General features: G+C 41.4%; 1 protein-coding gene across 2 annotated transcripts in view; it reads left to right on the top strand.

Annotated features, from left to right (window-relative positions):
- The window catches only part of PRKACB (protein kinase cAMP-activated catalytic subunit beta), a 79,477-nt gene that overhangs the window by 15,534 nt on the left and 49,257 nt on the right, over positions 1-14,686 (top strand). Inside the window, exon 1 of one of the 2 annotated variants that reach the window (XM_066626542.1) lies at positions 11,719-11,920. The exons of the other annotated variant lie outside the window; for it this stretch is intronic. Within the exon in view, the coding sequence (XP_066482639.1) occupies positions 11,734-11,920 (187 nt within the window). The 5' untranslated portion in view covers positions 11,719-11,733. Of the gene's footprint in view, positions 1-11,718; positions 11,921-14,686 lie in introns of those variants that run through there. 2 annotated transcript variants of the gene reach the window in all.

Below are 14,686 nucleotides of genomic sequence, written 5' to 3'. Positions count from 1 at the left end.
AGTGATTTTTAAATACAGGTTCATGTCCTCTCTCCCAGTATTGGTAATTAAACATTTCCCAAGTTCCTTGGAAAAGGAACTCATGACAGTCAAAATGGACTTTAAACCAATTTTAGCAGAGATGCTAATGCTAGTCTTACTACACAGTGGAAAATGCAATTAGCAAGGAGTATTGACGTATTTTATTAAAATATTTGTGACCTGCTTTTCAGAATAAGTCTACAAAGTAGCTTAACATCATATAAAAAGTATTGTAAAATCGTACATTTTTCTCAGACCCAATAAATACTAATGAACAACACATTGATCATAGCAGCAGAAACAAGAAAAGAAGGTAATCAAATCAATCTGAAAGCCTTCCAAAAGACAGCCTCCTGGGCCTGTCTTTCAAAAACCAATAAATATATCACCTGCAGGAGGTGTTCTGAATGGGCAACTGAGCTAGCAGACTGAGATACCTTGAACTTGTCTGTGCTCCCTTGTTTGTAATGTCAGTGGTGTTGCAATTTCTAAAAACATTGGTCTTCTGACTTTTACAGATGAGTCTCGTTATTCACGAGGGTTCCGTTCCCAGAACTCACATGGATGGCAAAAATTGCTTGAAAGCAAATCCATTTAAAAAACAGTGCTAGGCGATTTGAAAATAACTTTGCTGACCTTTGCAATGTAAGACAGAGGCAATAGGCAGAGAATCCATCAATCAGTCTCAATCAGGCGCTTAGAAAGGCTTCACTCCAAGCCAGCAACCCCTCCCTTCACCCAGAACACAGCTCTGGGAAAGAATGCACATGCTTTCTTTCACATGCTCACGGGGAAGGGAGGGGGTCGCTTGCCTTGGAGTGAAGCAGTTCTAAGTTCCTGAAGAGAGAATGATAGATGGATTGTCTGCTGGCTACCCTCTCATATTAACAAGGCTGTTGTTAAACAACTTTTTTTCCTTTAATTTAAAGGGCCCTTTTCATCACATTGAGATAAAACCATGGGTGAAAAATCCATGGATAATTAGGTTATACCTGTAATCTGTTTTCCTGCTGCAGATGTTGTGAAGTTTCGGTAAGGACCACCTGGCTTGCTTGCAGATTGCTCTGAAAAATGTTGCAAGGTGTTTTGCTTATTAGGAGGTTATAAACCTTATTAGGAGTTTATAAACCTGAATGTTCCATGAGATTAATTTACATGATATAGTATAAAATAACAGTGATTCTGATTTGAAATGTTCAATCAGTATCTTGAGGATATTCAGAAGCTTGAATCGGAGGCGTTCCTGGGGGTCCCCGCAACCTGGGCAACCCCTGGTATTCTGCCCCCCACACCCCGTTTTGTCCCCCTTCTCCGCCCCCGCACACCTGACCCAGAAGTAATTGCGGTGACGTCATCGTCACCGCAATTATTTCCATGCAGCTGCCTCCTCCGTTCCCCCTTTGAAAACAAGGGGGAATGGAGGAGGCCGCCGAAGCCTCCATGGAGCCTTCCACACCGCGGGGGTCTCCATGGCAGCGGTCTGGGCTGCTTCCCCAGAAGCGGAAGGCTCCGTGGGGGAAGGCTGTGCAGAAAGCTCCGTGGGGTCTGGGAAGTGGCACGTGTCCCCTCTGAAGTCGGAGGGGGTGCTTGCTGCTTCCCCTCTGCCTCTGAGGGACGCCCTCAGAGGTGGAGCAGAGGCGACCTGGGCCGGGAAGCGACAGGTGTCTCCTCCGAAGTCGGAGGAGGCGCGTGCCGTTTCCGCTCCAGCTCTGATGGGCGCCCTAGAGCATCAGTACCTCTCTAGGGCGCCTGTCTCCTATTCTCCTATAAAGGAGGAGGGGAGGGGGCAGTTCAGTCAGCACCGAGGCGCTGACAGAGAGGCAGCAAGCTGCCTCTCCACAGCACTCCTGGGCGCTCCTCCTGGGGAGGGACGGGGCGAGGCTCCGAAAGGCGCCCCAGAGGGTTGGCGCTTGGGGCATTTGCCCCATCTGCCCCCCCAGGTACGCCAGTGGCTTGAATACAGAGTTGTTTTATCTGGAAAAACATACGTTCTGGTTAACGTGAGTCCTTGTGTAACAGGATTATGTTCCACTCTTTCTTCATTACTGGGACTTGCAGTTGTTTGAAAAGTTTACTACCATAAGTACAGCTGCTTTGATCTCTGTGGATTTCTCTGTGTACATAGAGTTGATCTTGAGGTCCAGAGCTTTGTCCAGCATTCTGCCTTGCACTTGAGTAGGAGGCACTCGATGCATGTTTGCATGCTTGATGCATGGATAGAATGCCCAGTCCCTCAGTTTCTTTTCAACAGGTGCTAAAGCAGCAATGTGAGGAATTTTCTTTTCATCCTTCTCACAAAAAGAATTTACCTCAGCTTTCAAATTTATTGTACGTAATGTTGTTAATATTGTAAAAACTATATTACTTTTAAACATCTTAAGTTGGTTAACCTTGCTGCATTGTGTGGTAGCAGGTAACCTTTTAAAAGTTTTGTCATTGTGAGGCACAGCACCTTTCTTCCCTACCTGAGAGAGAGCACCACCTCATGGATGTGTGGATCCTGTATAAAAAGTTTTTCAGATAGACAAAGAACAGGGAACTTCATCTCAAGTCCACACTTTGGAAGTCAGCCCTCACTCTTGTGTTGGTGCCATCTGCCATCCCACAGTCTACACCACCATCTCTGGCTTCCTCAAAGGAGACAGGAGCGTAAATCCTCTTCAGAGAGTTATCAGGACCAAGGTGATTGCCCAGTCTGGGCAGGTGATTGGTACCAGAGATACCCCTAAAGAGAAGGCAAAACATCAGCTAGAGATACCTTCAGAAAAACCTTCTCGGTTATCAACATTGGTGCAGTTCATCTTTGTCGCAAAGCCATCAACACCAACTTTGGGTTTGGAGGCTGCATGCTTCAGTGACCAAGCCAGGGTGTAATCTCACTTGAAACCAAGATCTATCAGAGTAGGTACCAGGAGAAGGCAGTCTTACCAAGGGAATTAGTTCCTAGTGGCTAGCACTCACACACTCCTTCCTGCTCTCCACTTTCCAGTTTTACTGGGTTAGCAGCTGAAAGGAGGAATATATTATGTGCTGCTACTGTCCCTAGCTAAAGAGACCAGACAGAAGGGGAACATCTGGGAAAACTCCCCTTCTCAGAACAGCACAGAACCCCATGGGCTCTTAGTTAAGCAATTTCTGTCCAATGTTGCATATACACCACAGGGACCAAATGTGTATACCTTTGGGCCAGGCAGAAATGGGTTAAAATCAAAACCACAGTAGTGCCTGCAAGTGATCAGATGTAATAACCCACTGCATTCCCCATGAACATTAACCCATTTTTGCCCCGCCCACAGATGTACACATCTAGTCCCTGTTATATATTTGCAATGTTGGGCAGAAATGGCTTAATCAGGATGTAATACTGGGTGTCTTTTTTTCAAAGCCAGAATGGGAAAGAGCTCTGTTTGCATTGGATATTAAACAAGCTCCGTCGTGTATGTTAACAGAACTGCATCATTCTGGGCAGACAGCAAACTCTTCATCTGTTACCAAGGCCCCTGAAAGGGCAAAATGTTTCTGTTGGATGTCTGAGTCATTGAGTAACTATGATTATATCCCTGGCTTACTAGATGGCTAAGAAATAGCTACCAGACTCCTTGAGAGTTCACCAGAGCAGTTTCAGCCTCTACCACAAGCCTGAGTGTACTTTGTTCTAGCACTTTGCAATGCAGCAACGTGGTCTACATACACCATTGACTTCCATAAAGTGCCATGCCCTGGATATGATAACTGGTGCCTTGTTTGGCCATCTTCTCATGACTGACCTGCACCCATCTCTATGAAAAGAGGAAAAGCAGTGCATCTTCTCTACATGTGACTGCACCGAGATCAAGAAGGAACACAGGCTGCTAACTGTAACCATAGTTCTTTGGGTGACTGTTTGTGCACTTGACCATCTGTTCTTCATGTCTGCCTCCAACCATTGGAACTTCCCTTATGGAAGAGAACTTGAACCAGGAGTTGGTCCTCAAAGGGACTCAAATTGTGCATGTGCTTGAGTTACTCAACTGTGCACAGGGTCCCCTCCACTTGAGCACAATGTCAACAAAGCTTGAAGCTTTCATGGTTGGCTTTGTGCATACTCAGAACTCCACTACATGTGTATGCACAGGTGACTGCTCTAAGAACAACTGCTACAGGTAAGCAGCCTTCCCTTCTACCATTGTAGCACTATGAGAGATGCTGTTGCACTTTTTAAAGTATTGGCTGCCACTGCTTTAAAGGCCTTCGAAAATAGTTGCATGTCGAATCTAATAATATAAGATGATGCCTGCTGGATAAGGCTCATGTGATCCAGTATTCAGTTTATCAGAGAGGCCTATCAATTGCCTCTGAGAAGCCTACAAGTGGAAGATAGAAATATATTTCTTCAGCTATTGCACCCTGAAACCGGTATTCAAAGGCATACTGCCTTTGATCCTGCAGCTAGTGTATAGCCTTTATGACTAGTAGCCAGTGATAGACTTGTCTTCCATGAATTTGTATAATCCTCTTTTAATATTTTCTAAGCTAGTGGCTTTTGCCACATCTTGTGTAGCAAAAGCCATAGATTAATAATGTGTGAAGGAGGAAATAAATACTTTTTCACACAATGCATCATTTAATCTATGGCATGTACTGTCATAAGATGTGGCCATGGCCACTAGCTTAGATTATTTTAAAAGGGGATTAAACTCTACCACAGTTGCCCTGCTGGCATTGTTCTGTACAAATTGGTTTTCCTTGTTGAGGTTTTAAATTATTCATTGCACTGTAATTATTTTATACTCCCCACTCTCAGCTCAGAAAATACCAAGTGTTTGGTGCATTGTATTAGCATAGTGTTTTGTGCATCTAACATTGTGGATTTATTGGATAATCTTGTGTTTACTAATGTCTGCAGTTTTAACTTTTGGACAGTAGATGCCAGTAGGTATCTTCTGAATATAAATAGAAATGTGGCCAGGGCTACCATAGCAACAACTTCCTCTTGGCGTTGCTATTTATAGAAATGCTGCTGCCTCATCTTAACATTGCTCTCCTGCTATAGAGAGACTCTCTAAATGGTTTAAAAAAGCTCTTTTGGCAAGATATAGCATATTACTCGGCCTTGCACTCATTTTTAAACTCTTATGTGCAATCAGTTGTATTCTTAGTCTGTTAGGCTAGATTCCAAAAAGCTCTGTTGGATAAATCCATAGACTTGGCTATGCTTAGTGAGAGCTGCCTTTTTTCTTTGAACACTAGAGCTCCTGTTCACTCCCCCACACCATATCACAAACTGATTTTGAAAGTTCCCTCAGTTTCAAAAACCCTTTAGCACAGAGCATTACAGAGAAGGAAGGTGTTTGAAAAATGAGACTAGATGCATGGAACTAGTTGTATAGTTCTTTGGATCCTAGCCATATTGAGATTTGTTCATTAGGTTTTGGGTGTCTGTAAAACATGACCATATTGACTGCAGATTAACACCACACTACTATAGTGGTGTATAGTAATTACACTACTTGTGTAATTAAAATATATAGATCAGTCAGACTTTTCTCATACAGTACATGTCCAAATTTGTTAAAGGCCTTCCCACAAATTAGGCCTTTGCTTACATTTTTGCTAATAATAACTTGGGGGGGATGGACAATGTCCATGTGTGTATGTATATACAGTATTACATAAACATGTGTGTATGTATATAACTCAAACACACAGGAGTAAAAAATACTATATTTAAAGGGGTAGTACATCCTTTTTTGTAGTGCAGGTACTCCTTCTGATGTTCTAACAAACCAAAGTTGGTTTCGGTTGCTGATAAGTCATACTGCTTTTCCGTTGTGTGTCCAGCAGAATTCCAAATTTTGTGGTTTGCTAAACTGCACTTTTCCAAAACTGTGGCACAATATCTTGTTTTCCAGAGATGACATAAGTCACAGTTGTGGCATCTTGGGAATACTGTATATGGTCTAACAAAAGGAAGTTTGGAATAAAACTAGTCACACAAGTGCTAGAGAAGCACACGGGTGCATAGTTTGTTCTCAGTCTACAAACTGTAAGTTGTTTGGATTGTCTGAACTGTGCTTCCCTTTTATGTGTAAAAACTCCTAAATGTTAATTAATGTGCAGTGTGTTGAACTTTTCCTGTACACTTATGCAGATTGTAAGATCACAATTATAAATATTTTTGAATAAGACACGTATCCTGCCTTCACAGGACAGGTGACAACCTCAAAAGGCAGGTGACAAACTTTAAACCAAACTTTAATAATAATAATAATAATAATAACTGGGTATTTATATACTGCCTTTCTGATCATTGGATTACTCCTCTGACTTTATTCAGGCGGTTTACATTGGCAGGCATTTCTAAATCCCTTGAGGGGATTTTTACAATCATAGAAAGGTTCTTTCTTTCAAGTACCACACAACATGATGCGTATGTGCAACCTCCTGATTTTAGGAATGTGCTATGTCAGAATGCCAGATGCAAGGGAGGGCACCAGGATGCAGGTCTCTTGTTATCTGGTGTGCTCCCTGGGGCATCAGCTTGTCAGCTACTTCAAGGTCTTGCCATTCACGGAGCTGCCGGTTGCCTTGAACTGGCGACCTTCTGATGTTATCTTCTGGCTAACGGAGGCTCTACCCTAGACCAGACCTCCTGCCAATCCAATATGACTGGATGTTTAAATGGAAGTGTTTAATAATCATGATAGTAACTGTCATTGTTTCTTCCGATTACATTAGGATGAAGTCCCATGTGAATTTGCATGCCTCTAAGGTTTGGGAAGACCTTTGCTGTTAAATAGAGAACAGGAAGTTGACATGCCTTGGAATGGTGGAATTTTGCCTTTGGGTACCTGATGATGCATTGGGATAGAACATTGCTTTTAATTCATCAAACATAACTAGCTTTTGGTATTTTATCATCAGTATACCCAGAGATTATGAGTGCTTTAATCCAATCCGTTCACAGCAATAAAGCAATAGCACAGCTGTTCAAATAACAGGAAGAGCAACAGTAAAAAAGCAACACAAAAGGTAAAATTAATAAAAATATTTTAACTAAAAGTCTTGGACAACAAGAAGATTTTAACCTTCTTGTAACTACATATCTGAAAGAGGGAGAGTTAAGGGTCTGGTGAACCTCCCCAGGAGAGAGTTGCCAAGTTGTGGTTCTGCTACAGAAAAGCTCTGTCCTTCCGCCAACCTAACTTGTTAACGGTGAGCCATACAGCAGACTTTGAGGCAGTGTGTAAAATTCAGGTAGGTTTTTATGAACAAGAGAAGTCCTTTGAGGTAACCCAGTCACAAACCGCATAGGATCTTTAAAACATTTTTAAAATTTAAAGTCCTCCTTTCTATAAAATTCTGAAAAATGTGAATATTAGTATCCTCTTTACAAAGCCCACTACCACTTTCTAATAGAAAAGTTTAACACTTTTTAAAAGTGTAACAGCAGCTCTAACGAATTTCAGGGTGTCCACATTTGTCATTTATGCCATCATGTATGGAATGAACTTGGGAACACTGTAGCAATATAAGACAGTGAAGGGGTGTACGCCTGCCTCAAACAATATTGTGTTTCTCAGTAGTGTTGTACAGTATTTTAGAAATTCATTGTAAATTCCTCATTCTTGAGGTAAGATTTTTATGATTAAGAGGATAAGAAAAATGAACAGTAACTAATATGTTTGTGAATTATAATAGCGTTTACTGTTAGTCAAGTCTTGCTCTCTTCCCATTTGTTCTGGCACTTGTTTGCCAGATGGGCAATGGGAAGGAATAACTGAGGAACTGGGGCAGGTGACAGCCTGCTTTGAAGGAGGATTTTTTCATGCCCTCCTCACTTTTTCCATAGATAACTTTCGAATACAGAGGTGTAAATCCTAATGAGTTTGGAGATACTGGAATAATACTACAAGTAACATTACAAGTAAATCTTGTTTGGAATTTTTTTTTTAATAATTTGACTGGAATGATCTATTGTTTCTCTCTAATATATCTTAAACATTGTAAATATGAAATTCAATGAATTGAATCGGAGAGAATATTTGATATAGCCTACTTAGGAAAACTACTGTAAACGTGTCTTCTATTTGTTTTAAAAGTACAGTATATTCCACCTGCTTGAAAAGCCTTTACTTAAAAGAAGTGCAGGGCATTTAAAATCAAAATTCTAAGTTGACTTCCCTGAGAACTAGATTACACCCAGTGCATATAAAACTATCAGAGATATAGCAGTCTGCTGCTGCAAGCGTCTTTGTGTGTTTCTGCATGTTGCATCATTATTGGTGGAAAAAATAAATCAAAACTAACACAAACAAAAAAGGAAAAAAATATAGTATTGGTAGGATACATAAAAATACAAAAAACAAAACATATTAAAAGTAAGAAATTTATACTATAAGCCATAAACAGTATAGTGTGCAGATAGCGTCTACAAAATGCTTCCAAAAATGTCTGTTTGTAATTGTTGTCTATAAGCCATTTTTTCCAAATATTGATAACTTAAAAGATACTTAGTCCATTGAGTTATAGTAGGACAGCAGTTATCCTTCCAATGTTTTAATACAAGTATTTTAGTTTTAGTAAGGGAACTGAGTGCATTTTTGCTATCCCATAGTTAACTTCCATGAAGAAGGTAATTAATTCAAAAGGACATAGGTGTCAGCAAATACTAATGATTGTAGCAATAGAGAATTGACACAACTGCTCCCTCCCAACAGGTATCACAGAACAGAACCACATGATATGGTAAATGATGCATTTGTTGAGTTGAAACGCCAACGTTTAGGTTTTTTAATCAGCCCCTTATAATAAAGATACTGTGGTGACCATTGAACCCTGGAAATAATTTTTATTGAATTAATTGCAATTTAAGACCCATAGGCAAGGCACCTGGAAGGCAAGGCACCTGGAAAAGACAGCATCCCTGCTAAAGTCCTAAAGTGCTGCAAAGAGATCATCGTCACTGAGCTGCATGAAATCCTCTGTCTCTGCTGGAGAGAAGGTGGAGTACCTCAAGACATGAGGGATGCAAACATCATCACACTGTACAAGAACAAAGGCGACAGGGGTGACTGCAATAACTACCATGGCATCTCTCTCCTTAGCGTTGTAGGAAAGTTGTTTGCCCGAGTTGCACTAAAGAAGCTCCAGGTACTTGCAGAGAGCGTTTATCCAGAATCACAGTGCAGATTCCGAGCCAACAGGTCCACCACCGATATGGTATTCTCCCTTAGACAACTACAGGAGAAATGCAGGGAACAGCGACAGCCACTCTTTATAGCCTTCATAGATCTCACGAAGGCTTTTGACCTGGTCAGCAGGGATGGCCTCTTCAAGATTCTCCCCAAGATTGGATGTCCACCCAGGCTCGTCAGCATCATCAGATCCTTCCACAAGGACATGAAGGGCACTGTTGTCTTCGATGGCTCCACATCAGACCCCTTTGACATCCGAAACGGCGTGAAGCAGGGCTGTGTTCTTGCACCAACCTTGTTTGGTATTTTCTTCGCTGTCCTGCTGAAGCAGGCCTTTGGAACCGCATCTATCTCCGGGCCAGATCAGACGGAAAGCTCTTCAACCTCTCCAGACTGAGAGCAAAGTCCAAAGTCCAGCTGAAATGTCTGCGTGACTTCCTCTTTGCCGACGATGCAGCTGTCACTACCCACTCTGCCAAAGATCTCCAGCAGCTCATGGATCGTTTTAGCAAGGCCTGCCAAGATTTTGGACTGACAATCAGCCTGAAGAAAACACAGGTCATGGTTCAGGATGTGGACTCACCTCCCTGCATTACAATCTCTGCGCATGAACTGGAGGTTGTCCATGACTTTGTGTACCTTGGCTCAACGATCACTGACACTCTTTCTCTCGATACCGAACTAAACAAACGCATCGGTAAAGCAGCTACCACGTTTTCCAGACTCACAAAGAGAGTCTGGTCCAACAAGAAGCTGACGGAACATACCAAGATCCAGGTCTACAGAGCTTGCGTCCTGAGTACACTTCTGTACTGCAGCGAGTCATGGACACTTCGCTCACAACAGGACAGGAAACTGAACGCTTTCCACATGCGCTGCCTCCGACGCGTTCTCGGCATCACCTGGCAGGACAAAGTTCCTAACAACACAGTCCTGGAACGTGCTGGAATCCCTAGCATGTATGCACTGCTGAAACAGAGACGCCTGCGTTGGCTCGGTCATGTTGTGAGAATGGATGATGGCCGGATCCCAAAGGATCTCCTCTATGGAGAACTCGTGCAAGGGAAGCGCCCTACAGATAGACCACAGCTGCGATACAAGGACATCTGCTAGAGGGATCTGAAGGCCTTAGGAGTGGACCTCAACAAGTGGGAAACCCTGGCCTCTGAGCGGCCCGCTTGGAGGCAGGCTGTGCAGCATGGCCTTTCCCAGTTTGAAGAAACACTTGGCCAACAGTCTGAGGCTAAGAGGCAAAGAAGGAAGGCCCATAGTCAGGGAGACAGACCAGGGACAGACTGCACTTGCTCCCATTGTGGAAAGGATTGTCAGTCCCGAATTGGCCTTTTCAGCCACACTAGACGATGTTCCAAAACCACCTTTCAGAGCGCGATACCATAGTCTCTCGAGACTGAAGGTTGCCAACAACAAGACCCATAGCTATTGCAGATATAGTGTTCCTGCATGTTAAAGGCAAACATTTATGTTGGCATTACATTTTGTGAACTGGACCTCGGTGCTACCAGTCAGTGTACGAATTGGCTTACACTCTTTCCCCACTTACCCTCCAACTTTCATTTTCATTTTTGCAATAGCTTCCATTTGTTTTGCAGTGATAGGTGCTTTTTACAGTAGAAATCCATGTGGAGCTATATTATTCTGAAATAATTTTATACCGTGTGTGCCAGTCTTCCCAATGTCTGGCAAAGCTAAAAAAAAAAAAGAGGTTTGTTGTATGGCTGAAAATAGAAAGCCCATTCCCAAAGTGAAATTCCATGTGTAAGTTTCAGAGTTGCTGTGAAACGGGACCCTAATGAAAGAACAGTTGTGTGAATGTACCTTGGGCCCACCTTCCTCAAGTTCAGTATCTGAGCGCCACTTCACTTAAGTGAAATAGCAGTAGCATAGCCGTATACCACATATTTCTTCTGTGTGTGTGTGTGTGTGTGTGTGTGAGAGAGAGAGAGCGAGCGAGAGAGCACATGTTGCATGTTACCAGGAATTTGATATACTATATTTGATATACTATATATGTACAGTATAAGGACATTGTATCTTCTGGTTTTTATAAGTTGTAGAACGTCTTGAATTAAATATCTCTCTTAATCCACATTAGTGAGATCCATTTGTAGTCTTTAATGTTGATAGGAGCTAAGAAACTGTTCTTATTAGTGTTAACTGTAGTGTGCACATGCATGAGAGAAAGAGAGAAATCTGACTTCTAATTACCCCTTTTGTGCATAACAAGCTCCTGCTTGTTCTCTTCGCCATGTGCTTTGTTTTGGAAGAGAGGGCAAGTTAACATGCAAACAGGGTAGGGTTTTTGTCCTAGTCACCACCCTGAGCTGATATCAAGAGACTTTTGTTGAGAATAGCTCCTTGAAGTTTGGTTTTATATTAACAGGAAGCAGAACAGCGGTTGTGGTTTTTAACACACTGCATACAGGAAGTCTGACTCGTGATAGTACTTGACTTCTCTGTTAAGTTTTTCTGTTCAGAGTTGTCTCTTGCTCTTAACATATTACTTAAATGTGTATAGATGGCAGCTCAGAGAGAGATAGCAAGCAGTCAGGGTACAGGGACTACTAGTGCTCTGCAGAGACTGGAAGGGTTTGCTAACAGACTTTTTCACAGGCACTCTAAGGGTTCTGCACATGAATTGAAAGTGACTCTGGAAAATGACTCGCCTCATGTCTCTGAACTTGCTACGTTATGGGACAGATCAAGTAAGTGTGTGGGGGTTATTTTAGTTTGAACTGGCAAACTATAGTAATTAGAAGTCAGATTGAAATGGCAAACTGCACCCTAAATATAGAAATATGTTGGCAGCTAAACTACTGAATTAAATGATTAGCAGATAGCTCTACAACTGCAGATCTCTTTCTTAATGCACTTACAGACAAATCACCAAGTATGCATAGTTCTTTTTCGCCAGTTATCTTACATACTTCTTGACTACTTTTAAAGGCTTGTGTTCTCATTATTGAATTTTTTTAAAAGCAAGAATTATGTCTTAAGATTTTTGGCTGTTCTTGTGCCTAAGACTGTGGAAGGGGAGGATTAATGAGACACCAGCCTAGCAAGGGTGATTCATGCATGAAAACAGGCTTTTGCATGCAGAGTCTCTTGTTGATTGAGCTATTTGCATACAAGGGTACTGCAGTGAGGGAGAAAAGGGGGACTAATGCACCAACATCTGCAGTGACTTTGTGGTGTCAGGGGCTGGATATTTTGCCCAAAAGACAAACTAGAAGATATTGAATGCGCTAATTACTAACTATATATAGCTTTGTTTTTTAACCTGAACGAATGCCTTGAAACTTCTGTGAATACCAACATATAACACAATGTCAGATATAGTTTAGCAGCATTAATTTTTTCAGACAACTGTTATATACTTTGCAGTTATGAAATTATGATATTTTATCTGTTATATTTGTAACTTTATCTCCAGGAAGGATCACAGAAAGGCTGCAGTCTTATATACACCTGGGAGTAATTCCCAATTACATCTGTTAATTGCAGTGTTAGTCTCTATATTCCTGTATTGTAGGCTTAGACTGATACTATGATTTGCCTATGGTGGTCCTATGGACTCTGTAGTGGAACATATATTTGAATCTAGGTTTCTCATGTCAAACTCCAGAACTAACTTCAACCCATACTAGTTGTTCAACTAGTAAATATATGAACAGAATAAGTACGCTCACTGTTTTGCTTTCCAGGTGAATATTTACTGATAGTACTTTGATAAACTTCATACTTTGAAGTGCATTGTCAAAGTTAATGTATTCAAAAAGTCTCCCACCTCTCTGGGCAAAGACAGTTACAGTGAATAAGTTAAGCATACAGTTTTTGTACATATGGCAAGGTTGTCTCTGAGATGAAAGACAGTTCAACCTACTGTTTAAAGTATTTGCTCTTGTTTTAAGGACAGTCATATGCAGTGTAGCCTTATACATATGTACACGGACATTTCTATATTAGTTATGTACCAAATTAATGAATTTCACTTTTTAAATTCCAAACCAGAAATGGGTGGAAGCGTTGAGGTCCCTAAGCAATTAAATTGCACCTCTCCTTTGCACCTTTTCCATTTCCACTATATCCTTTTTGAGATGTGGTGACCAGAACTGGACGCAGTACTCCAGATGTGGCCTTACCATCAATTTGTGCAATGGCATTAGAATATTTGCTGTCTTATTCTAAATACCTTTTCTAATGATGTCAAGCATAGAATTGGCCTTCTTCACTGCCACCACACATTGGGTTGCCGCTTTCATCGACCTGTCCACAAGCACCCCAAGATCTATCTCCTGTTTTGTCGCAGACAGCTCAGAACCTATTAGACTGTATGTAAAGTTTTGATTCTTTGCCCCAATGTGCATGACTTTGCATTTACTTACATTGAAACGTATCTGCCATTTTGCTGCCCATTCTGCCAGTTTGGAGAGATCCTTCTGGAGCTCTTCATAATCTCTTTTGGTCTTCACTACTCGGAAAAATTTGGTGTCATCTGCAAACTTGGCACCTCGCTGCTTAACCCGTCTCCAGATCATTTATAAATAGGTTGAAAAGCACCGGTCCCAGGACAGATCCTTGGGGCACTCCGCTTTTCACCTCTCTCCACTGTGAAAATTGTCTGACACCCACTCTCTGCTTCCTGGTCCTCAACCAGTTCCTAATCCATGAGAGGACACTTCCAATCATGACATCACTTCCGGTGGGTCCTGACAGATTCTCATTCTAAAAAGTTGGTCCCGTTGCAAAATGTGTGAGAACCACTGTTTTATAAAACTTCTTATGTGAATACTACAAAGGAATTGGTCTTGCTTGCAGCAACCTCACAAAATATCAAAACCATTCTGCATTTAATCTGGAATGGGTAAATAAAAGGCTGTTCTGCTTCATCACAACATCATACTGGAAAGATTGTCATCCTGTTGAACCTGTATATTTTTTTCCTTCTAAAAAATTTATTTGTACCATCATTGCACGTACAGCATTGCAAAATGCAGCATGGCATTACAATACAATGTAGTAGTGTATGTTTTACGTCAGTTTATAGGTTTGAACTAAAAGATCAGATCTTAAACTGAATTGTTTTTATACTACTGTACTGATCATATATTTTTTTACACTACTGTAGCCTTTTCCATGTATTATTGTAGATAAATCACTTCAGTTAGCACCAAAGGTTGTACATTATCTTGTACTTAATCGTTCTAGAAACATACAAATGAACACCACTTTGAAGTGAGCTTGTCACCTGGCTGTCTTCCTTCCCTAATCCTAATGAAACTGTTTAACTTGAAAAGAGATACAGCCTATCCTGTTTTATTAAGCCAGTATGTAATTGTTAGTGGATTTACATTTTTCCAATGGCTACTAGTTCCCAGCTGAGCAGCAGTTAGCAAGTGGGTTATAAATTCCTGGGCATCTGTTGTCATTGATTTTTTATTTCCCAAGAATGACAAGTGGATCCATTGGTA

Source organism: Tiliqua scincoides, chromosome 4, assembly GCF_035046505.1.
Source record: "Tiliqua scincoides isolate rTilSci1 chromosome 4, rTilSci1.hap2, whole genome shotgun sequence".
Taxonomy (NCBI): Eukaryota; Metazoa; Chordata; class Lepidosauria; order Squamata; family Scincidae; genus Tiliqua; species Tiliqua scincoides.
The sequence above is the reverse complement of the archived record's forward strand: the minus strand, read 5'-3'. Positions and strand labels throughout refer to the sequence as shown.